Here is a 22,710-nt window from a genome sequence, read left to right as displayed (position 1 = left end):
CAAGCAAGTACTGTGGTTGCAGGCAAAGGTTTCAACACCTCATGCCAAGCAGAATGTACCTGTAGAGGTGTAGTAGGTAGACACACCAGCCTCGGCAATATTAGATCCGGTTGCCTACTCACATACGATGTACAGTACTTGGGTTTTACTACTGCCGGTCAACGGTCTGACAAAGGCTGGACTGCTCGACCTAACTTTGCGCAATGCAATATCAGGCCCTGTGGGTAAAGCTTACCGCATGCCGTAGTAAGCTTGCAGCATATAACTAAGTACTGGGATCTGTAACACGGTTCTGGACACATCATCGGACGGATGGTCATCGCTTGATGAATGCTCTCTTGGCCGTGTGCCTCTTGGACGCAGCGCCACCTTTCTAGGATGGCACGAGACAGACGTCTTTTATCCCCGAAGAGAAGAGTCCATTACGTCTTATACGAAACTATAATATATACCCAGATTACTCATTACGCCGGCAACCATAAGAGTGACTGACCGACAGAAGACGATGATCAGGATGGTTCAGGTTACCGGCTCGGGTCCGTGAATCCGCCCGAGTGTCTTGTCAACATTGACAACGCAAGTCACGGCATGAACCTTAAAAAGATAGATCATGGGAGAGACTCTGGCCAATAACTTGCCTCCCTCCCCCCGCCCTCCTCCTCATCCCGCAAACGCACCCGCTCATCGGCAAAAGTAAGCCGCCATGTCGACACAAGAGAAGAGCTTCGAGGTCGCCATCGTGGGCGGCGGCATAGCCGGAATCATCCTCGCCATCTCCCTCGCCAGGCGCAATGTGCCGTACACTATCTACGAGAGGGCGCACGCCTTCGCCGAGCTGGGCGTCGGCCTCGGTATGACGCCCAACGCGGCGCGGGCCATGCGGTTCTGCGACCCCGCGGTCCGCGAGGCCTTCGAGAAGGTGACCGAGCCGCCCTTTGAGTGGAACTTTCTCGACGGTACGAGCGAGGCCACCGACAACATCGTCCAGTTCTCTCTCGGGAGCACCGTCGAGGGCATGCGGGGGTGCCATCGCGGGCAGTTTCTGAAGAGGCTGGTCGAGCTGGTGCCCGAGGGCGCCATCAGGTTCGGCAAGCAGCTGGTGCGCGTCGAGGAGCCCCGGGGCGTCGCCGGGAGGCTGGTCATGGTCTTCGACGACGGCACGACGGCGGAAACGGACGCGGTTGTTGGCTGCGACGGCATCAAGTCCACGACGCGTGCCATTGTCGTCGGAGAGGACCACCCGTCAGTCAAGTGCACTTACACATACAAGTACGCCTACCGCGGGCTCGTCCCCATGGCCCAGGCTGTGGAGATTCTGGGCCCGGAGAAGTCGGCAATCTCGGGTGTGTGGGTGAGTTAGACGGCCAGAGGGGGAATTTGTTTTTGAACAAGCCGCAACTTGAGGCACTCAAAAGCATTTGCTTTCAGTTCGAGGTCAAACGCTGAGTATGTTGTTAGATGTCTCACGACGTCCACTTCGTCAGCTACCCGGTCGCCCGGCGAACAATGCTCAACGTTGTCGCCCATTGCACCGCCCGCGAGGACTGGCCCAGCGAGACACAGCTGACGCTTCCCGCCGACATGGAAAGCTGCGTCCGAGACATTGACAAACTAAGCCCCCCTCTGAAAAGGGTCATCCAGTCGTTGAAGGGCGTGGACAGGGTACGTAGGTCTTGAAACGGATGTCTTGACCCCCCGCCCCCCTCTGATGTGCAGGCATGAGCATTCTCTCTCTTATCTGACAACGTTTGCGCAGTGGGGGCAGTTCGACCTTGGGGAACACCCTCCCCCGACATATGCCAAAGGCCGCACCTGCCTCATCGGCGACGCGGCTCACGCTTCTACGCCTCACCAGGGCGCCGGTGGGGGGATCTGCATTGAAGACGCCGCGGTCTTGGCCTCGCTGCTGGCGGAGGACGGCGTGGGACCCGGCGCCGCCATCGAGGCCGTGTTTGCCACCTTTGACGCGCACCGCCGGCAGCGCGGCGAGTGGCTCGTCGAGAGCAGCAGGCGGGCCGGCGAGCTGTACGAGCTCAAGTCGGAGTACGGCAAGGACTTTGAGAAGGTTGGCGCGGAGGTCAAAGCAACGGCCGAGAAGATGTGGGGGTTCAGCATTGAAGAGAACATTCAAGAAGCCGTGGAGGATTTGAGGAAGCGCTTGGAGGGTCTTGGAGGGCGCTTGGTGGCCAAGGTGTAAGTGAGGTGTAAGTGGTCGAGAGCCAGTTACAAGACCTTGTTTTTGCCGGAGCGAGTGAAACCATCTGCGTTGGACCTTGGATGCTGGGCTTTCTGTTCGATTTTAAGTGAATGGAGTCGATATTGTCGAAACCTGTCATCTTGTCTGGGGCAGACGACGACAACAACAACAACAATAAAATGTAAAGTCATGGAGTGTGCAACGATTAAACACAAGACATTCTAGAATACGCTCCACACATGTATTGTCGTGTAGGATATGTCTACCCGGCTCCAACCCGCCGCAAGAGAGAACTTCCATGTTACAACTCTGAGTCACGGCCAACAACCTGCATCGAATCTGACATGCCAACACGTAAAACCCGCAAAGATATTAGCGTCCAACCACGTAAGGTCTTTCTGTTTTGCTGTTGGGAGTTGTCAAGGTCGGGCCATCCTCTGCGTCGGTTGTCAATCTCCTTGATAAACCATGCTCATGCTCATGATTCGTGTCCCACGCCCTCAGACGCACTGATCAAAATCAAGAGCCACTTGGCGCAGCATTCTCCCAGTAATATGATGTCACTCTGGGGTTTGGAGGTTACGTAAATGTGGGCGCGTCTGAAAAACTCTTGAGCGGACCGTCTGATAAGATGATAAACCGGGTTGTTTACCTCCGAATGCCCTCAGAATCTCACCTCACCGACAGCGAAGCCTTGTCAGCCAGCCAGCCAGCCAACCATCAAATTCGGTATCTCACTCGGAAACACGTGGAAAGAAAAGAAGAAGGAAAAAAAAAAAAAAAAACCAAAGAGGAAAAAGAAGAGAGAAAAAAAAGGAGGGAAAGGGAAAGAAACTCGCCACTCGCCCCAAAAGTACATCACCATGCCCACCGACTTCGACAAGCAAAGCTACTGGGGCGAGCGCTTCGCCTCCGAGACCAGCTTCGAGTGGCTGACCCCCTCGGCGACCTTCCTGTCGATCGCGGACCCGTACCTCGCCGACCTGGACGACTCGGCGCGCATCCTTCAGCTCGGTTTCGGCACCAGCGACCTGCAGAACCACATCCGGGGCCGGGGCTTCACGGACGTCACTAACGTCGACTTTGAGCCGCTCGCCATCGACCGCGGCCGCGTGCTGGAGAAGCAGGTCTTTGGCGACGTCGCCATGCGCTACCTCGTCGCCGACGTGACGCGCCTCCAGCTGCCGGACAAGTACGACGTCGTCGACAAGAGCACCGTCGACGCCGTGTCCTGCGGCGGCGTGGATGCGTTCCTGCGGATGGCGGAGGGGGTGCGCCGCCACCTGAGGGACGGCGGCTTCTGGATCTCGCTGAGCTACTCATTCTGCCGGTTCGACGTCGAGGGCTTGCCGTTCGACGTCGAGGTCATCGCGAAGATCCCCACGCCCAAGCTGAAGCCCCATGATCCGGACGTATACCACTGGTGCTACCTGTTGAGGCCGAAAAGCTGGTAAAATGGGACAGGATGGATCCGTTGTGCTGTTGGGCTGATGTGTTTTCTGAAGATGGTTGGCGCTCTTATACTTTGGGATTTTGGGGGAATGGGGGGCTCTTTTCACATTTTATTCGATACCCTGGCATAGCAAGTCTGGGATTGCGCTGGCTGATTTCTTGTCTGGTATTCTTAACAAAGACATCTTCTTTTGGGGGGGGGGGGGGGGCATAAATTCTCTATTTAAAGCGTGCTCTAGACTGTCTATCTTCTTCTAACATGGTCGTACTTTAGTCTTTTCTTTTCTCTTTGCATCTCATAGAACGTCGTTCGCATCGTGCCTCTATTCGTCTCCTCGCTCAGGCCAAGGGCTGGCCCGGCTTGAAGTCAGGATGGAAGGGGTAGTCGATGTATCCCTGGGGGATGGACGGCGTGTAGAAGGTATTGCGGTCGTACTTGTTCAGCGGCAAGCCGTGCTTGATGCGGAACGGCAGATCCGGGTTGGCCAGGAAGTGCCGGCCAAAGACGACGGCGACGTCCCACTTGGCATACTCCTCGTCGACGGCCTTCTGGGCCAGCTCGGGCGTGAAGCCGCCGGCGACGAGGACGGGCGAGACGTTGTCCCAGATCTCGAGGAGGAACTCGATGCCCTCGACCTTCTCAATGTCCTCCCAGTTGTTGACGCGCGACTCGATGACGTGCAGGTACGCGAGCCCGAGGTCCCGCAGCCTCCGGGCCAGGGCCGAGAACTGCGGCACGGGGTCCTCCATCCGCATGCCCTGGAAGTTGCTGTACGGGCTGATGCGGAAGCCGACCCTATCGGCGCCAACTGCGTCCACCAGCGCCGCGGCGACGTCGACGCCGAACCGGGCGCGGTTCTCGACGCTGCCGCCCCACTGGTCCGTCCGCTTGTTGCACGTGTCCTGGAGGAACTGGTCGACCAGGTACCCGTTGGCGCCGTGGACCTCGACGCCGTCGAACCCGGCGGCAATGGCGTTCTTGCCGGCCTGCGCGAAGTCCCGGACGGCGGCGGCGATCTCCTCGGCCGTCATCTCGCGCGGCACGGCCGCCTCCGGGCTCAGGGCGACGGCGCTGGAGCTCAGCAGCGGGTGTCCGCCCTCCTTCTCCAGCACGGACACGGCGGCGGCGCGGCCGGGGGCGATGAGCTGGCAGAAGATGCTGCTGCCCCTCGCGTGGACGGCGTCGGTGATCTTCCTCCACCCGGCGACGTGGCGTTCGTCCCAGATGGCGGGCGCGTTGGGGAAGCCGCCGTGGGCCGGGGAGATGAGGACGGCCTCGGCGATGATGAGCGTCCCGGGCACCGCGGCGCGCTGGGTGTAGTACTCAAGGGCGATGTCGAGCGGCACGTGGTCGCCGTCGAAGCGGAAGCGGGTGAGGGGCGCCATCACCACGCGGTGGGACAGCTGGGCCTGGCCGACCTTGAGCGGCTGGAAGAGCTTGGAAGACATTGCGTCTGTGTGTGTGTGCGTGTGCGTGTGTATGTACAGAGTAGGATGAAGAGGTAGCTGGGCCGAGGCTTTCGTTATGCTTTAGAGGCGGAACAGAAATAGATGAAACCAGGTGAGTGAGATGGCTAATGGTGTCTTGAAGTCGGTCTTATTCTTATCGTGCAGGTGAAGCCGGACATGGGGGCGATCTGGCAAACCCTCACGCTGATTAAATAACGCCCCCCCCAAAGATCTCGTCTGCCTATTTTGTAAATGTGGATTCCCGAAGGATGGAGACCAGAAGCTGCTTGGCCGTCTAATCGAGTCTAAACACACGAAAAGACCCTTGGCAACGCGTGTGTGCCCGGGCGCCCGGGCCCAGGGGGGAGGGGGATCGGGAACGAAACTGCCGCATCATCGACGAACTGGGTTTAACAGCTTTTACCAACTTTCGGAGCCGTGAAACCCCCCCGCAGCCAATGGGGAGGGGCACTCAAAAAGTACTCCAACGGCTCGTTGGGGTCAAAACGAAGAAAAGATGGAGTCAAAGAGGAATATGGAGTAGTGTGCGAGGACACCTGCTTAGAAATACGGTGATTGCTCAGCATTTTCTTAATCTCCTCCAAGGGCCGTGGGGCATTCGGTTTCTTCGTCTCGAACTATGCGCCTCAGTCACTTAACTATCCAAGGCGAGATTTCCCATTTACAGATGAAGCCATACAGCCGACTCTCGGGGCACAATGTTTAAGGGAGTCTACCTAGGATCGCCGTGATCAGAGCCGCCTGTTTAGAGTTTGTGACTAGGGCTGTGTTGAGTCAATGATACGCGGAACCTAGCGAGACTTAGACAGTCGCTCTGTTTCGTCACTGAGTGGTTGACACGGCTTACATAGAATAGACTACATGTATTCAACTAACAACGATGACGGTTTCCGTCGCAAGATCAATTGCCTTGGATTCAATGCATTCATTGAATGCACGTTAAAAGACTTCGACGCTTGCGATGAATCTCCCTTGCCATAGGCTTAAATGCATAGTCATGTCGCCAACACGATAAGCCTTTTGCAGCACTTGATTGACGGTTGGAACTATGAATTGGCCAAGGTCGTTGTCCAGGCATTTGACATACACGACAACTTGGAAGCCCCTCACAGTCAGAGCATAGCTTGGGCAATTTGTAAGTCTTACGAGGAAATAGATAGAAAATAGATAGCTATTTGTAGTATCACTCTCCCAGAAACATTATGGCTCAACTACCGGGTCTCCGACAACATGGATGCCCTAGGCCGGCCGTACTGGTCTCCAACATGGACAACTCAAGAATTTTCCCCATTCTGACACACATCTTCTTGACCACCACGGTCAGTTCTCAAGTTTCTGCACGGTCTTGGATTAGCTGGTCGTCTGTGTTTCCCGAATTGGCCAGTATGTGTTCAGGAGTAGACCATTCTTTCGTCGTAGCCTAGCCCGCCAGACAGCTTCCCAACACGTGCATGGCCAAGTGGTTGAGGCTAAAAAGGATCGATCTCGGTAGGATTCTCTGACACAGGGACTTGTGGTTATGATGGAGTGTTCAGAGGCATGAGACCACGTGGACAGGTTGCGAGCCACGTCACCGAGGACTCTTCGGCATGGCAGTGCAATCGAGACGGTCTTCTATAATTCCCTGCAACAGTGACTTGTGAGCACCAAAGAATTGGGCGCTTTGAAGTACGCAGAAATTTGCTGCCATTACTCTGGATTAAGCTATCAAAGCCAAATTAGGTGCTGTAGTTTTACTCTGTAATTTTTGAAATGCGTGTAACTACCCGAAAATATTTTCTAGTTAACTAAGCATTGTGCAGCCTACAGATTGTAACTGCCAGTGTAAGCCGGATAAAGAAGTCTAGAAAGTTCATGCTCCAAGCTCATTCCTCAATTTCGTGTTGTATCCTGTATTAGTTACAAGCGTTCAGCTCCAAGTCAGTGCTATCAAGGCAGAAGAGAAGAGCTTAGAGGTGGGTATTGGTATTTGCTCTGTCAAGCCAGAACATACCAAAGGTTCCGCATCTGGATCACAATGAGCGTCAGGTCACTTCCCCTCATAAGTCTCTCCAACAGCGCTTCCTAGCACATGCGACTACACCCACCGGAGAACTCGGGATTCCGTCCGCTCTCCCATAGATAAGCCAGTGATGGCAGGATCATCTAGAGAAGCAGGATTCCTTCGAACTCAGTAAGTAAACCAGTGACAGGTCAAGTCCCCGCCGCTCCGCCGCCGTACGGTTTGCCGTCGGTTACTATCATAAATCACCCACCCACCCCAACGAAATCGTCCTTCTCTCACGCCCCGTCCCTCTTCCTCCCTAGACCTTTCGGCGTCAGCTCGTTGCTATTCGGAGCGTAGCCCCCAGTCTACTCATACTTAAACGTCCTGCAAGGCGTGGCTATGCGTGAGGGAGGGGGATGTCTGTTGTGCCTCCTCTAGGCCTTTGCGCCCCCTATTTTATCTCTCTAAGCCTCCTTATTGTTTAAGTCCCGAAAGATACCTTTGAAAGTACCCTGATGTTCTTCACTTTTAGTCTTCTCATCTCGCTGTTCTCTTCTGATCTTGTTCATCTACAGCTACCCAGGCAAGCTTCCCACTCCTTTATCGTCCCCTTGAGTCCAGACGACAGGCTTTTCGAGACATGCAGGCGGCCTACCTACAGAACCCACTTCCAGATGGCAGGAAGCTGAGCAAGAAGACACAGCATGCACAGGAAGAAACATGGAGAGCTTACGTTAAGTAAGTAGTCCTAACATGACCTATCTGTGCAAATAAAGATAGGGACTAACACTCTCTCTATGCTAGATGTGTAATGAAGACCGTCATGCAAGACCCAGATCAGGTCAACATTCAAGTTCTATTATAACTTAAAGCTAGCCGACGGCGTATGCTAGTCATTTACTACAAATCGCATTCAGAGATCTGCTCGTCCTTTTTTAACCCTAGGGAAACAAGAAGTCTTCAATATATAGCTTATAAAGTTAGCAAACAATATCCTAGATCTCCAGGCTGACCCAATTTGTGCAGCCGGATAGAGAGTTTTGCAGAAAAAGCAATAGAAGGATCCAGCCAAAACTGTCTACACATTCATGTGTTACAAGAACAATAAGTTCGCTAATAAGCCTGCAAGCAAGATTCAGCAGGCTTTTATTCTTCTTGTATCCCCTCTAGTCGTATTATTTCCTAATTATAGGTATAGTAGTAGATAGAGGAAGAGCTAGCAGACAAGTACAACCTTGAATGACGCCAACCTTGTATTGAAAAGAAGGAATTAATGATGTCTTAACGTTCGTTAATATCTTATAGACTTAGGCTATTGATATTCCTGGCAGCTTATCTACTCGCCGAGCAATCCACCCAATTGCTCTTCTAGATAGCCTTCGTAGTTGGAGGCTTAGGATGCTGATGAACTTCAAGTACCGCAACGTCGAAATAGCCGTTGCAAGGGACCTTGAGAATCATCAGCAAACACATCTGGTGGCCACAATCCTAGTGGATCAGAATAAACGCCAGGCCAACAAGGCGCATGCCTCCCAAGACATGTAACATGTGAGTTCAACCATTCGTTCACTAAGGTGATGGCTTAATTTTAGCAGCAGAATCTCTTTAATTATTCTATCCGTGTCAGGTAAGAAAAGTTTTATCTCACAGGCGCTTTTCTCTCGCGCAATGTTTGATGACGCCTTCGATTCTGCATTTGAATCGTTTGAAAGTTTGCCTAGAGTGGCCTAGCCTAGAACATGTGAATTACGCCAAGTTAGACGGGAGGGAGAAATTCCTGGACGAACTTATCATCCCTGTTCAGTAAAGTTGCTTCTGGAGAGTATAGCAGCGTGTCCTCTTCATTATGGGCTGTCGCGAAGGCCTTCAGCCGTACGCAATGAGTGTCGGTGCAAGTCGCCGGCCGACTTAACGGTAAGAATCTCTATGTTCCCCTTGCGAAGCGACGATAGACAAACAACTAACACAACAACAGCATGATACTGCGCAACGCTACAATACCACGAGACGAGAAGCACATCTCTATCCAACGAAGCAAGAACTAAGTCTATTTAAGAATCGGAAATACTGAAAGAAACGCCGACAGGTATATCAAACAAAACTTACTTTCGTGACGCTGGAAGTGCTGAGGCGAAGCAAATAGGCGCCAAGGTCTGGGACCCCATTGAAGCACTTTGTGCCGTAACTGTAAAGCTTTGGCAGGCTAAGTACTTCAAGGAAGCCGATCAGCAAAGAGTTTATGGCCTATCTACAGCCAACCTACAGGTCACGCCTGCAAAAGACCCTCACAGAAAAGGAAAAAAAAAAAAAGCAAACAACCAAGATTCGCAAGCAGCGTCGCTGCAGAGATCTGCTTGTACCTGTAGACTGCAGCCGCTTACATCAAGTACAAATCTACAACATTCGTCAAGTATCTTCTAGCATTTCTAAGTAACAGAGATCTCCCTAGATGTCATTAAGTTGTTCAAAAGACGACCAGGTAAAAAAGAAAAAAGAAAGAAAAAAAGGGGCACCTAGACATAGCGAAATAGAACCCCAAGGGCAATGCTTACTCTCCAGTCAGCACTTTTCACAACAATCGAATCTAACGAGACATTACAAATTACACAATCGTCCCAATTCAGAGACTCGTCATTATGACCTCCATGTCTTCAAGTTAGGCAAGAGTACGAGGTGCACAACGAGGCAGCCATTCCTTTCCAGTGGTCTTCGTATATAAGACACGGAGAATGCAGGCTACGCGACCTGTACTCCACAGGGAAGGGATAGACATTACGCAGTTCCATTTCAACCAACTCTGTAGATACTAGGAATGACACTAAGACAGAGCTCAAAGCACAACTCGGAAAAGCCAGTAGTTCGCCAAGTATGTAGAATGACACATCGACAACTACTTTTGGTCGTCAACGAGTACCGCGTCAGCCGACAACGCTGCCTCCTTCCTCTCCCTCTTCCTCTTCCTCTTCTTCGCCACGACGCAGCAAATAATGATCCCTACAATAAGCACAAAACCAACACTCGACGGCACAGCGATCAGCTCCAGTAGACCGTCAAGGTGATGTTCATCGCATGGGTTTTCGGAACTGCAGCTCTTGCCCCCTAAGTCTTTGGGCGTTGGTGTCCAGAACGACAGCGACTGGCCCGCCGTGAGCGAGGGCGGCACAGGGCTCAGGCTTTTCCGGTCCGTCGCCTCCCATGAGATGCGCCACGCCGGTCGCACTAATGGGCCTTCCGTGAAGGTTGCATAGGCGCCCGTTGTACCGTCCGGCTGGAGGTAGATGTTTCGTGGGTAGTCCTCCGGCACCCTCCAGACGCAGGCCGGGTTTGAGGAGAAATACTCGATACCCAGGTCGTCGATCCCGCTTGGGTAGAGCGTTTGACTCCTGGCATGCTCGTTAGATGGACCCCACACGACCACAGCCTGGTTTAGATAGAGGGGGGAGGGGCTGTAGACTTACTTGTCACAGCAGTATGCAGTCGTGACAGTCTTCGTTGACGTCCCGGACACCACCGTCTTATGTGCGGTCACATGGTGCATAACCCAGTACGAGGGGCAGACAGCAGGACTAAAGGCGAGGATGCTCGACATGCTATCGCCCTCCGACCCTGGCGGCTGGCAGAAGGCAAAATCGGGGCTGTCGGGGCTCTCGACGAGCGCAACTTGGCGAGTGGCGGCCCCGGACACATCGGCGGTGAACGTCACCAACTCATTGGGGATATGGCAATTATACGGCTCCACATAGGGAGTCGTGAGCAACGGGGCTTTGGTGGTGGCGCTGGCCATCCCAACGGTGTTAGTTGGGCTCATGGCGCATGTATCAAGGAGAGGAGGGAAAGAAAACAATAACAAAGCTCCCGACGGAAGAAAACTGGATGAGTGGTGATGAGAGGTGAGCTGAGGATGGGAAACCGTTGGTTCTTTTAGGTTGGGGCCTGCAGGGGTTAAGTAGTCGACGGATTCAAGCAACGTTGGTTGTGCATATTCGGTCTGGTTCTGCAGGGGGGCGGGAGGGATAGGCAAAGCAGTTCCATACTACCCCAAAATGGATTAACACGAGGTGTGGGAACCAGGGACGGGCTTATGTCGAAAAGGGGAACGAAGGCATAGATGATTGCTTGGCTCTCGACAGGCCTCTCCATTGGATGGCCGCAGCGGCGCAGCAGAGCAGCAATAATGAGCCAAAGGAGAGGCCTGTCGTTCATCATGTGGCATCATTTGAACCGAAACGCCAATCAAGGCTTCCAGCAAGGGAAAAGAAAAGAAGATTGGATTAAATCGGACAGGGAGCATGATCTCCAACTGACGTGTACGCAACGAAGTTCATCACTAGTTATATCCTACATGACCTTAACATACAGAACCGAAGCTTAACACCACCCTCCCAACTACCGCAGAGAGCCAAACACGCGTAACAGAACGCAGTGAGGACCTCAAAGTGGCTACCAGTACAATCATCATCCATCTCATCAGTGGAACGGGTTGGTGATGTTCCTCGTAAGCACAGTGCCATTGCCGAACACCGTCCCAGCCCTCAGCACGGGGTTGCGCCAAGGGTCGTAGTGTGCCGGCCGGCTGTTCATGACGGTGCCGTTGGCAAAAATGATGCCGTTCCATGGTGCCGGTCTCCGCTTCGATGACTTCTTGAATAGAGGGTTCCTCCCCGGGCTGACTAGGCAGTTCTCGCTCGCCATGTACAGGTTGAGGCCCAGGGCCAACACCCGCGCCTCGGCGCCAAGCGAGTCCCAATCGTGCGCCTTAGGAAGCCGGACACCGAAGTAGTCCTGCATGAAGACGCTCGGGTAGAAGTTCGGGCTCATGGCCGGCACGGCACCATAGTACAAAGCCGGGTTGGTCGGGAGGACGGCAATGGCTTCCAGACCGTACCTGTCGCTGGTAAGCAATTCGGGCGTCAGCTGGAACTGCGCGACGGTGAGGACATCGTCCGTGTTGTTGTCTGTGCGCTGCCGGATGGTTTTCGTGAAAGACGCCACCTGCTTTCCAATCACCTCCTCCACCGTCCTCGCTTCCGCCCAGTAGTTGTCGAAGTCCAAGTGGTTGCGGGCTCGATAGATGCCCTCGGTCGTCTTGTCCCCAGCGACCCCCTCCGCTACGACATGGTCCACCATGATGAGGACGCAGCCCCGGCCGTTGTTCGTGGACATGAACTCTTCCATCTTCCTATCGCCGAACTTTGGAGAGCTGCCGAGGTCGGGGCACCTGTTGTTGATCTTCTCGAGCATCGCGAAGAGCTCGTCCGTCTGCTCCTTGTTGATGGAATGGCCGCCCTTCGACGGCCCTATATACTGCGCAATGTTGCCCAACCAGAAGATGATGACCTCTCCTGGACTTTCAGAGGTGAACCTGCAAAAGAAGGGACGTCAGCAGGCTGTCATGGCGTCTGAGGGTTACAGCCGCGGGGTAAGAGGTAAATTACTTGTTCACGTCATCAACCACTTCGTTGAGAGTGACGCCGGAGGCCCCAAGTACCACAAGAGCGTCCCAATCGACGACGTGGAAGAGGTGGAACCCACCGTCCGCCGGTACCGTCGCAGGCCTCAGGTCGAAATATCGGGCGCCGGCTCGGAGCTGCGTGTAGATACCGCCGCCTTGTGTCCGAGTGTTGGCTTCGGTTCCTGCGCAACAGAGTCAGTCAGTCGGTCATTCGTCAGTCGAAACCAGTCATCACGGCGGCCAAGGCCGAGCGTGCGTGACGCGTGTGGCCACTTACCTCCCCATTTGTATTTGCCAATCTTGCTCATGCCGGAATCATGGGTGCCCGGCATCACCACGTGCTTCAGCTTCCTGTTCTTTATGGAGTCACGGATCGAGTTCATCCAGTTGTCGCTCGAGCTACCCCAGGTCATAGAGTGGTGGTAGCCGTACGACTCGCTGCCTGTGATCACGAAGGTGACCGACGCCTGCGTATCCGGGTCCTCGTACTCCCTCGCGCCTAATCCCCAGCCGTCGAGATCGACGATGGTGCGGCGCGGATACTGGTGTGGGATATGGGTTCTCGCCTTGATGTTGAACCGCCGGGCGGTGCCTACGACCTCGTAGTACGCCTCTCCCTTGTCGTCAACCCTAGAGGCTCCCGACACGGCATATTCCATGACACACTGGCGGGCATGGCCGGGAGGGATGTCGTCAAAGTCGGCACGTATTTGGTGGAAATTGGAGCTGTCCTTGAGGTACTTGAAACGGTAGGGCGTCAGGTTGACAATCGTGATGTACTGGTATTCCTTGGAGCTTGTGGATTCGGCGTCAAGTAGATACCAGGGATAATGGCTGCCGGTTCTCATGGTCTCGGCAAAGAATGTGTTGTCACTTTGGCGACACTCGTCTGCAGGGTCCGGCGCAGGCTCCGGTGCAGGCTCCGGCGCAGGATCAGAAGAGCCAAGCACGCAGTTGTCGGGACAATAGCCGCGAGAGCAAGCGAAGTTGCACAGGTATTCGTCATTGACGCCCCCTTTCGGCTTTCCCGTAAGGCCGGGCTTCTGGGGCGGCGGCCGTGTCAGCGCGCCTTGGACGGTACACTGACAAACATGGATAGGGCAGAAGCTAAAGTTGCAGGCGTAAGAACACAGGCCCCCGAGGCCCGGATACTCGGCGCGAGCCACGCCCTTCTGGCAGGCCGGCGGGAGGAATTCGGAGACGGTCGGCACGATCAACGGTTGCACGGTGGGGGAGCAATACTTGGGCGGGCAGAACCCGAGGTTGCAGGCGTTCGAGCAGAGTCCGGAGTAGTTCTCGCTTCTGCCGGCGGCCGGGTAGCCGCTCTTCTGCAGCTCGACCGGCTTCGGTCTCGGAGCCCCCACGGCCTGGCAGAGACAGGAGGACACCGGGCAGTAGTCGTACTGGCAGTTGAACTCGCACAGCTCCTTGAAGCCCGGGGCACCGGTGCCCTTGATGCAGCCCTGTTCTCCGCGCGAGCGCGGCGTCGTGGCGGAGACGGCGCCACGAGACGTCGCGCTGCCGACCCAGGGGTTCCAGTTGGTGAGCCCGTCGTGACAGCTCGCCGCGCTGATGGCCACACCCTCGACCGCCGCCAAGGCCTGTCCGCGCCTCCACAGTCGGGCGCTTACGTCTCCGGTTACGCCCCGGACGTCGACGCTGCCGTGGTAGACACCGACGCCGCCGTCGGGGGTCGAGGACCACGTCGGATAGAAGACCTTGCCACCGACTGTGACTGTCACCTCGGCGTCGGCAGCGAGGACGGCCGAGAAGAAGAGCTTGTCCTGCATGATCTGTTCGGGGGGAACTCCAACTGGAGCTGGCTCGCCGTGTTGCCGACGGTACCACCGTTGGAGCAGGCGCCGGACGGGCTTGTGCGATACCAAGTGACGAGCCCCTCCTGCGTAACGGTGGCCTTGCCGGTCTTGTAGTAGTCGATCCAGAAGGGCAGCGTCAGGCGCCATCCGTCGTGAGGCCTGCCGGTGGCGTAGTTGAATGGGGCCTTGCCGACTGTGAACGCCTCCATGGCGTGGTCATACACAGGGCCGATGTGGTGGGACTCGCCGTAGTCGTTCCACGAGATGATCTGGACGTATCTGCCACAAAATGAGGTTAGCACGCGCGCCGGCCACGTACTCGCTGAGGGGAGGGAGGTTCCTGTCACTCACTCGGGCTTGTTATACACAACTTGGATCCAGCGGTTATGCCACATGTCGTCGCCGCGCCACATCCAGTTCTTGTTGTAACCAGGCATATTGGTATAGAACCACGGAGAGACCGGCATCATGTAGGGCTTCTTGTTGAGGTAATGCATGTAAGAAGCATCGACGTAGGTATCCATGTCCTGCGCGCCCCATGGCCAAGCGGCCCAGTTGAAGAGACCGTCAGCCACGCCACCCGCCAGCGCCAGGGCGGGCTCGGCACCCTCGGACGACCAGTCGGGGATGAAGAAACAGCCGACCTGCTTCTTGATATCGATCCAGTCTTGGGCACTTCCAGGGCCCTCAAAGGTGGACACGAGGGGCTTCCCATCGCTGTGCTTGAAGTACTCAGCCCTAGACGCGTACTTCTTCAAGTAAGCAACAACGGTGTCTTTGGGCCAGGGTCCACGGCCAGCATAGTCGAAGGAGAAGAAAAGCTTGAAGCCCTCGTTCCCGGCAGCGCGGAAGGCCTTCTCGAGTGACGCCTCGTTCACGGACTCGCCATGCGCCATGTTGAGCGCGAAAGCGTCGATGTGCGCCTCCTTGGCAAGCCGTATGTCCGTTCGCCAAGTATCGTCGCTGTACTCGGCCGTGTTTCCCACCTACACCAAGGTCAGAAAGGGAGACATCACCCCCAACACGGGACCATGGGCCGTATGTGCTCACCATGAAATGGGCGAACACCGCTGCAGCCTGAACGCGACAGGCGCCAACGAGGGCGGTAAGCAGCAGTTCCAATCTCATGTCGGTCAAAATGTGCTCGGGACAGAATGGAGGGTATACAAGAGGTGTTGTTAATGTGACTGGCAGGAGGAAGCTATCTTGAGAGTATTTATACGTCGGCCACACTCGGTTCTGATCGTATGAAATCCACGTCGTCCTTCACCCCCGGTGGTCCGAGACGATACCACACGCCATGTCGGGATCGAGAAGCCTCACCAGGGGAGAAACGGACCGAGCCAGCCCTCCGAGCCAAGCCAGGCACAGCTGCCCTCGTTTACAGCTCTCATTTCCGCATCAGAAATCTCTGACTGATGATGCAGCGCAGGCGAGAGGCACAGCTCAGGCATCGGTGGAGTTGTAAGGGCAAGTCCCATAATGGCTCATATTCATCAGACAAGGAGTAGTCAACGGTGAAGCACATGGACCAAGGCGATCTGACAAATGGACCAAGACGATCTAACAGATGGACCAAGACGAAGAGAGCGAGCCAGTAGATGCACCTCAACCTGACCCAACATGGAATTGGACTATGAGGCTCAAGAGGAAGTGTTATTTTGGAGTTGTGACAGTGTTCAAGCAACTCCCAAGGCGATGAAGTGTAGTAGGTAGCTCTCATAGAGTTGGCCGCTGAAGTTGGAGTCTTGCCTAATAGGGTATGTCTTGGCCGAGGGGCGTCTTCGCCCTGACATGTCGTTGGACCGTTGGACTGTTGGATCGTTGGACTGTTGGACCGTTGGTGCTGGGCACAAGAAAGCTTGGCAGTCCTACGAGCTTCCTTTCCTGTCGGACCCCCTGGCTTATAAACAGGCCAAAGAACCGAGGACCAACATAACAGACAGAACCGGTCGAGTCATGTTAGGGTAAAATGGTGCCAGAGAGGCATTTATGCTGTCCATGTGGAAAACCACCCATGTAAGCGGCTGGATTACCATCTAGACTTCCGCTCCCAAACGGACAGAGTAGTGGGCCAAAGTAATTTGCTGCAGGTGCTGTGCTGCACAGTTTCTGTGCGTAAGATGACTTCCAACAACCAACGCCTTCAGTTAAACGAGCCCTGCCGGAAGAACTATCGTCGGTTGGGTGGTGCTCCAGTCAGACTCCGGTGACTCGTTCAGGCTAAAAGACCGCCGCAGCAACCCCTGGCAGAAACCAGAGTAGAGTTGCTGTTGCGGCAGGGTTGTTATGTGTGTTAGCTGGCAAGCTGGATGAACACCTGCAATAACAGGCCTAGCGGAAGAGCAGAAACTAGGTAGGCTGCTTTATATTACCGCAGGGTCTTGTGGAGTTGCCGAGTGGCTACGGTACCTCTTGCTACGACCAGGGGGGGCACTCAGTCTGGTTCAAAATGCTTGTGTGATGAAGAATCTGAAGGATCAGAGCTGGGCACGAATAGCCGCAGCCAATGAGAACGCATGTGTAACATAGCTGGGGGGGCCGATGGCCGTTGGTGCAGGGGGGATGGAGAAGTCTTCCAACAGATCATTGCGACCGGCTTGGCATGTGCGTGCAAGGGGCGCCGGCCCTCTGTGCTTGGAAATAAGGTGATGGTGTAGGGATCAGGGTCACATAAGTGTCTGTAAGGGTTCTAGTTTGCGGATGCGGCCGCGTTCTGGCCAGAGGCTAGGCTACAGGGTTATCTTAGTACAAAGGCAGAGATGGTTGGTTCAACATCATCTGCGGTGGTTGGTGCAAAACGTGCGGGATGATATTCGGTGGCCATCACCGGCTTCCCTTGCAAGTCACATGTCCGTAATTTCAACAGCGGCTTCAACTCCGGCCGCAAGGCCTGCCATGTTGTGTTGGAGCCAAAGGGCCTGCTTTCCTGCCATTCCCGCCCCGTTTTTTCAACGGCGATGCCAACGGTCTCTGAGAGTACTCGTCCTTTCTCCTGTGGCGTCGGTCTGTTGGATGGGTCTAGGCTTGACGTACCGCGCAGCCATGTCCTTGTGGGAGGGCATTCCCCATCCGTCGATCTACTGTTGAAAGTGAAGCGCTCGCAGCACGACGAACCCGTGATGGCGCTGTCTTTCCTGGCCGAGGCAGAGGACGAAGAATGCAAACTCTTCTCGGACGCCGAGTTGCCAAAGGCTGACAAGGACGGCAACCATCCCACCAAGCTCACGGGCAGGGCAGGGAGCTCCTGGAATTCGTCAGGGTAGATATTCACAACCACGTGTGTGGCGACAGTCCAATGTCGAGCCTAATTACATGTCCGTTACCATCGCCTTCTTCACGCAGTTCATACAGTTTGAAGAGGAGCTAAGCTGCGTCCGGAACCTGTTGTACGTGCGTGCATCCAAGACAGATCGATGGAAGAGGGCCAAGAGAATAGCACTAGTTACCCTAGCCATGAAAGACGAGGATGAGGATTGCCTGCGGGTGATGGCCGAGCAGTTCTAGAAGCCCAGGGCTGGGTTCATGAACTTTATCTACAGGGATGACCTTGAGTCTGCGTCGGAGAGGCTGAAGGAGGTCGCCGCGAGCCGCCGCCCGGAGGACCCGGCCGACAACTTTACCTGCTCGGTGATGTGAGGATAAGTCGTGGTGTGAGGGCTGAATACAATGCAACGACTCTTGATTTTTGTGGAAAGTTTCAAAGGGGCGGGACTATGTTGCCAACCCGCCGTTGCGAGTCTCTTGAGAACAGAGAAACGGACCTCTTATAACAAGATCAACTTGTTATGAGTGATAAAGAGACCTTTCTTCCTCAGCGGCTGCCAAATGCCATCGAAGCCGGGCTGGATGCGTCTGAAAGCTGATGAGAACATGTGAGGACAGCATGATTAGAGACGCCGAGATTCAGAGGGCTGTTTGATTAGTCGGTCTTGGACTACATGACACAGAACCCCCGTTCAAGGTTGAAAGACTTGACTCATAGGACACTTTCCCTCGAAGAAACCCATGCTTTGACTCAAGTCTAAGTGACACAAGCACCAATAGGGAGCTTTGGGAAAGTGTGTCAACAACGCGAATAATTCCGTCTTGTTCACAAGCGCCATCAACTATGAAGATTAGACCAACCCCAGTGGTCTGCCCTCGCCTACGTCATGTACCGGAACGAAGGGTGTCTGTAGCCCAGCCGGCCCTGCTCCTCTTCCGTCAGGCCCTCCAGCCTGTGGTCTCTCCTCCCAGCCGCCCTGGCTTTGTTCTCGTAGAGGCAGTACGCTATTCCAAAGAGGGCGAGCAGGACGGTGAGGCTCTGGCCGACGAGGTTGATGGTGTGCCCGGTAAAGTACTTTGGGGCGTCCTTGAACGTGTAGGTCCATCTGATGCCATCGTCAGCGGAGACCTTGGGAGTTATGAAATTTGCAAAGCATGAAGAAGGGGAGAAGGGTAGAAGTTGTTGCAAACAGACTTACGTTGCAACGATGCCGCCTATGGTGCCGATGGACACGACATATCCGCTCGTTACCGCACGAACGGAGGGGCCTGCCGAGTCTTTCAACTTGTCAGCAACCAAAACAAACGCAAGTAAACAATCCGGAGTGAGAAAGTATTACTGTTCATCGCCCAACTCAGGAATCCTGGACCGCCGGGAAAAGCACCCGCCGTCACAAAATACACCGCCATGTACCGAATGTTTGCGCGCGCCTCGAACCTCAGGATGGCGAACCCGACGGCGGCGACGAGCGCGAAGACGGCCAGGAAGACGCCGCGCTGGCGCGTCCTGTCGCTGCACCACGCGATGGCGACGGCCGTCAGCGCGGCCACGACGTACGGCGGCACCGAGTACAGCTGCGCCTGGGTCGCCGTCCAGCCGAGGTCCGCCAGGATGGTCGGCATGAAGACGGACAGGCCCTGGACGGTGATGTTGACGAGGAAGAAGCCGAGCGCACACGTGTAGTTGTGGACGCACAGCACCGCCCGCCGGACGTCGCCCAGCTTCACCTTGTTGTCCCCGGCGTGTTCCCGTGACGACTGCTGCTGATGGCGCCGCAGCCTCTCGACGGCGATGGCCCGCTCGCGGGCGTCGAGGAAGTAGGCCGTGGCCGGGTCCGTGGGCATCCAGAGGGGCGCGAGGCCGCCGACGAGGACGGTGACGAGGCCCTCGAAGAAGAAGATGTTGCGCCACGAGTGGATGAGCGCGCCGTTGATCCCCCACGGCGGGATCCGGGAGAGCCCCGCGGCGAGGAGGCCGCCAAAGGCCCCCGCGACGGAGGCGGCCGAGATGAAGATGCCCAGCCGGAAGAGCAGCTCCTCCCGCTTGTAGAAGCTGCTGAGGAAGAAGGAGAAGCCCGGCATGGCGCCGCCCTCGAAACTGCCGAGGACGGCGCGCGCGACGAGGAGGCCCGGGAAGGAGGTGACGAAGGCGGTGCAGAGGGAGACGAGGCCGAAGCCGACGACGAGGGCGGGGAGGTAGAACCGGGGCCCGACGCGCTTGAGGACGATATTGCTGGGGACCTCGACGAGGAGGTAGACGATGTAGAAGACGGAGAGGGCCCAGTTGAAGCGGTAGCCGCCGAGGTTGATGTCGACGGCCATGCCCTGGATCCTGGCGTTGCCGATGTTGGCTCGATCGAGGAACTGGCGGTTGGTTAGAAGTGAGTGGCATGATAAGGACGAGTCGGGGGTGGGAGGGAGGGGAGGGGGAAGACCCCGCGTACGCAAAGGAGATACAGGAGCGTCACCAGCGGAACGGTGTGCCAGTCGAGCTTGCGCCGGATGGCCTTCTCCTCGTCCTCGGTCCATTCCAACGGCGCCGGCGTCGACGTCGGCGTGTCTTGGTAAACGACCGATTCGGACTTCCGGTCGACGCTGGTTGGCTCCATGTCCGTGTAGGGAGCTACAAAAGGTCACCCGAGTCAGTCTCTAGGTGGTGACACAGGACGAGGGGGAGAAGGGGGAATGGGGAGAATGGATGGATGGGGGGGGGGGGGCTCACATTTCTTGTCGGCTTCGACCGTGATCTCGTTGATGGTGGATAGCACCATCTTAACAGCGCCCCCTCTTCGAAGGATCGGTCCTCGGCACAAACCTCTTTATCTTAAATATCGAGATTTCCTGCGCGTCGACGAGGGTAGCAACGCGAGAGAAGACACCAAGCCGGGCTTGGTACGCACGATGCGACGCTGCGTGGGGAAACCTGCTTCTAGGAGAGGGGAGGGAGGGATCGGCGGCCGGGCTTTTCTCAGTACATTTATTTATCCCCTTCTGTCCCTTTTCCCATTCGATAATGAGTTGTAGAGAAAGTTTAGGGCTGGTTGGCACGGGGCAACGGAAGGCCGTCTAGAGTTTCTTCGGCAGATGATGTGTGCTGGCATTGGCTTGACCGCCCAACCGCCGTGCAGCCCCTCGGGGTCTCCAAGGTTGGTCTCCGTCTGATGATCCACGAATCGTCTCTCGGCATGTCGTCCTCGGGAGACAATGCGGGGTACGGGAAGAAAAACCTTGGCTTATTTCAAGCTACTCGAGACTGAAGGACGAGGGGGAGGGGGGAACTGCAAGCATGGTCAGGCTGTTTGTACCAATCGTAAGGACTGTCTGCTTGAGCAGACTTTTCGGGCGAATACACTGCGTGTACGTGTTAAGCCTGCCATAATCGCCTTGGGTTCACCTCGAATCCTGCTGGGCATCCGATATTCGACAGGATGGCCTCTTTGTGTCGCGGGACTGGAAGAGAAATCAGTTCGCCTTTGGGAGCTGTTGACATCTTATACGTTCGCTGTCTCGGGGAATCTGGCAAGCTTTCGCCCTGACGTCTCGGCATCGTTCTTCGGTATGGTAGGTGGCCACTCCGACAACACGTTAGCCGCTATGTGGGATGATGGATCGTCATGACGTAGGGTATCAACCGGGGAGCAAACAAACAGCGAAAGAGTCTGCGTCGTGGAAGGGGAGCTTGTTGGTGCGGTCTACCCAGCCCATGCTATTCACGACCTGTTGCAGGCTATAGAAATATAAGGCGTTAATTGCTGCCACGCAGTTAACGGCGTCGTTTTTGCGACACGATCACTATGTTCCGTTTCGGACTTCACCTTGACCCACGACTTCTTTCGTATGACAACGCCAGAGTTGAGTTGTCTGGCGTAGGCCGAATTAATTCTGCACTTCTGTAGCAACTTTCCCGGCTCAAGCTCGCATAAGAGTGTGGGTTTCGTGGAAATCAACTCTTGTTCACAGTCTCCAATTGTTAGATATAAAGCAGCTGTCAACTATGCCTCAAAACTGCTTGGCATCTTGGCCTCTTCCAGCTTTCGCCAAAGCTAGGGACAAGTAAACACTATCTAGTGACGTGTGATTTGAAGAAAACTGAACAAAAGGTTCTACAGCATCGACAGAATTTATCAATTATTGTGATGGCCTCATGCAAGTATGACTAGTTACTGCAGCTGATCTAGTAGTTTAAACCAGAATAATAGATAGTTTGCACCTAGCGCTGGAAAGGCCTACTTTGCACTAAGTAACTGCTGCTTTGCGCACTATATAGATTGAGGCAGTAAGGCCTCCCTATTATACTTAATCTAAGCTGTTTTCAACCTATAATCTTTTCGCTCGCGAAAAAAAGACGCTGTTAATTCTAGTCAGTAACTAACGCCTTATAAATCTCCTCGTGACAAATCTTTATAACTACGTGTAGCCCTTTACAACATGAACTTTTCTTTTAACCCCTTGAAACCATTTGGCGTGGGGCATAACATCGATAGCAGAGATGACAATGTCTATTCATCAACTTCCCAATCCTTGTACCCTATGGGCTCAGGAGAAATCCCGACTCTAGACTTCTCAGAGACGACGGCACGAAGGCCTCGTCACCGTTGGTGAATTTTTTTTTTTTTTGTATGGTAATGCTACCGTCGTCAAAGCGCGAGAAGACCTAGACCCGGGTGGTATATGCCACCGGATGTTATTAAGGGCAGGCCAGAAAGACTTTCCGGCTGATTCAAATGCCGGCAGAGTCATTTGACTCGTCTGTGCTGCAAGCAGCCGAGAAAGGCCATTCTTTCGACATAAACGCATCTCAGCGTAGGTTTTAAGCCCCGGACTTGACCGTGGCCTATGTGTTTATGCGAGATCAAATTACTTCATGTGATTTTGCATCCAAAAAGAATTCCATGCTAGAGTTATTAATAGGTGTTGCAAAAGGTTGCAATGACTGTCCATGTCTCAACCCAAATATCAACCCATGTATCAGTCTTTTCCCAAGATTGTTAAACACCAGATAAATCATCCGCTAGCACGGGTATTATAGGAAACGCCAGGAAACATAAACACTTCCCAACTTTTCGAA

The 22,710-nt window shown here is 54.9% G+C and overlaps 6 protein-coding genes across 6 annotated transcripts; 2 read left to right on the top strand and 4 right to left on the bottom strand.

Annotated features, from left to right (window-relative positions):
- Window positions 1–703: 703 nt before the first annotated feature.
- On the top strand, window positions 704–2,197 carry CDEST_12640 (Putative FAD-binding domain, FAD/NAD(P)-binding domain superfamily; the record flags this gene model as incomplete). The annotated part of the gene is made up of 3 exons (XM_062928796.1): window positions 704–1,351; window positions 1,459–1,662; window positions 1,757–2,197. 3 exons carry the CDS (start codon window positions 704–706, stop codon window positions 2,195–2,197), a joined length of 1,293 nt encoding a protein of 430 aa, XP_062784847.1.
- Window positions 2,198–3,003: 806 nt separating this feature from the next.
- CDEST_12639 (Putative methyltransferase type 11, S-adenosyl-L-methionine-dependent methyltransferase superfamily) lies at window positions 3,004–3,986 on the top strand. The gene has a single exon (XM_062928795.1). The coding sequence runs from the start codon at window positions 3,061–3,063 to the stop codon at window positions 3,649–3,651; it is 591 nt and encodes a 196-aa protein (XP_062784846.1). The 5' UTR covers window positions 3,004–3,060; the 3' UTR covers window positions 3,652–3,986.
- Window position 3,987: 1 nt separating this feature from the next.
- Window positions 3,988–5,356, bottom strand: CDEST_12638 (Putative NADH:flavin oxidoreductase/NADH oxidase, aldolase-type TIM barrel, oxidoreductase Oye). The gene has a single exon (XM_062928794.1). The coding sequence runs from the start codon at window positions 5,096–5,098 to the stop codon at window positions 3,989–3,991; it is 1,110 nt and encodes a 369-aa protein (XP_062784845.1). The 5' UTR covers window positions 5,099–5,356; the 3' UTR covers window position 3,988.
- Window positions 5,357–9,790: 4,434 nt separating this feature from the next.
- Window positions 9,791–11,010, bottom strand: CDEST_12637 (uncharacterized protein). Its single transcript, XM_062928793.1, has 2 exons — window positions 10,565–11,010; window positions 9,791–10,489 (listed from the first exon to the last, which is right to left on the bottom strand). The coding sequence occupies exons 1-2, from the start codon at window positions 10,912–10,914 to the stop codon at window positions 9,997–9,999; spliced, it is 843 nt and encodes a 280-aa protein (XP_062784844.1). The 5' UTR covers window positions 10,915–11,010; the 3' UTR covers window positions 9,791–9,996.
- A 390-nt stretch (window positions 11,011–11,400) lies between these two features.
- CDEST_12636 (Putative glycoside hydrolase family 71) lies at window positions 11,401–15,547 on the bottom strand. Its single transcript, XM_062928792.1, has 6 exons — window positions 15,426–15,547; window positions 14,727–15,361; window positions 14,399–14,654; window positions 12,836–14,351; window positions 12,542–12,740; window positions 11,401–12,468 (listed from the first exon to the last, which is right to left on the bottom strand). Exons 1-6 carry the CDS (start codon window positions 15,501–15,503, stop codon window positions 11,574–11,576), a joined length of 3,579 nt encoding a protein of 1,192 aa, XP_062784843.1. The 5' UTR covers window positions 15,504–15,547; the 3' UTR covers window positions 11,401–11,573.
- A 2,727-nt stretch (window positions 15,548–18,274) lies between these two features.
- CDEST_12635 (Putative major facilitator superfamily, MFS transporter superfamily) lies at window positions 18,275–20,825 on the bottom strand. The gene is made up of 5 exons (XM_062928791.1): window positions 20,365–20,825; window positions 20,087–20,265; window positions 18,983–20,006; window positions 18,842–18,920; window positions 18,275–18,748 (listed from the first exon to the last, which is right to left on the bottom strand). The coding sequence occupies exons 1-5, from the start codon at window positions 20,411–20,413 to the stop codon at window positions 18,523–18,525; spliced, it is 1,557 nt and encodes a 518-aa protein (XP_062784842.1). The 5' UTR covers window positions 20,414–20,825; the 3' UTR covers window positions 18,275–18,522.
- Window positions 20,826–22,710: the final 1,885 nt, after the last annotated feature.

This window comes from Colletotrichum destructivum, chromosome 8 (genome assembly GCF_034447905.1).
Source record: "Colletotrichum destructivum chromosome 8, complete sequence".
In the NCBI taxonomy this organism is placed as follows: domain Eukaryota; kingdom Fungi; phylum Ascomycota; class Sordariomycetes; order Glomerellales; family Glomerellaceae; genus Colletotrichum; species Colletotrichum destructivum.
The sequence above is the reverse complement of the archived record's forward strand: the minus strand, read 5'-3'. Positions and strand labels throughout refer to the sequence as shown.

Coding starts and splice junctions, on each gene's coding strand:
- CDEST_12639 (XM_062928795.1), top strand. CDS start 3,061: ATGCCCACCGACTTCGACAAGCAAAGCTACTGGGGCGAGCGCTTCGCC.
- CDEST_12638 (XM_062928794.1), bottom strand. CDS start 5,098: ATGTCTTCCAAGCTCTTCCAGCCGCTCAAGGTCGGCCAGGCCCAGCTG.
- CDEST_12637 (XM_062928793.1), bottom strand. CDS start 10,914: ATGAGCCCAACTAACACCGTTGGGATGGCCAGCGCCACCACCAAAGCC. Junction 10,490..10,564: donor ACTGCATACTGCTGTGACAA/GTAAGTCTACAG, acceptor CGAGCATGCCAG/GAGTCAAACGCTCTACCCAA.
- CDEST_12636 (XM_062928792.1), bottom strand. CDS start 15,503: ATGAGATTGGAACTGCTGCTTACCGCCCTCGTTGGCGCCTGTCGCGTT. Junction 15,362..15,425: donor CGGTGTTCGCCCATTTCATG/GTGAGCACATAC, acceptor ACCTTGGTGTAG/GTGGGAAACACGGCCGAGTA. Junction 14,352..14,398: donor CCTGCTCCAACGGTGGTACC/GTCGGCAACACG, acceptor CCCCCCGAACAG/ATCATGCAGGACAAGCTCTT.
- CDEST_12635 (XM_062928791.1), bottom strand. CDS start 20,413: ATGGTGCTATCCACCATCAACGAGATCACGGTCGAAGCCGACAAGAAA. Junction 20,266..20,364: donor GGTCGAAGCCGACAAGAAAT/GTGAGCCCCCCC, acceptor GACCTTTTGTAG/CTCCCTACACGGACATGGAG. Junction 18,921..18,982: donor CCTGAGTTGGGCGATGAACA/GTAATACTTTCT, acceptor ACAAGTTGAAAG/ACTCGGCAGGCCCCTCCGTT.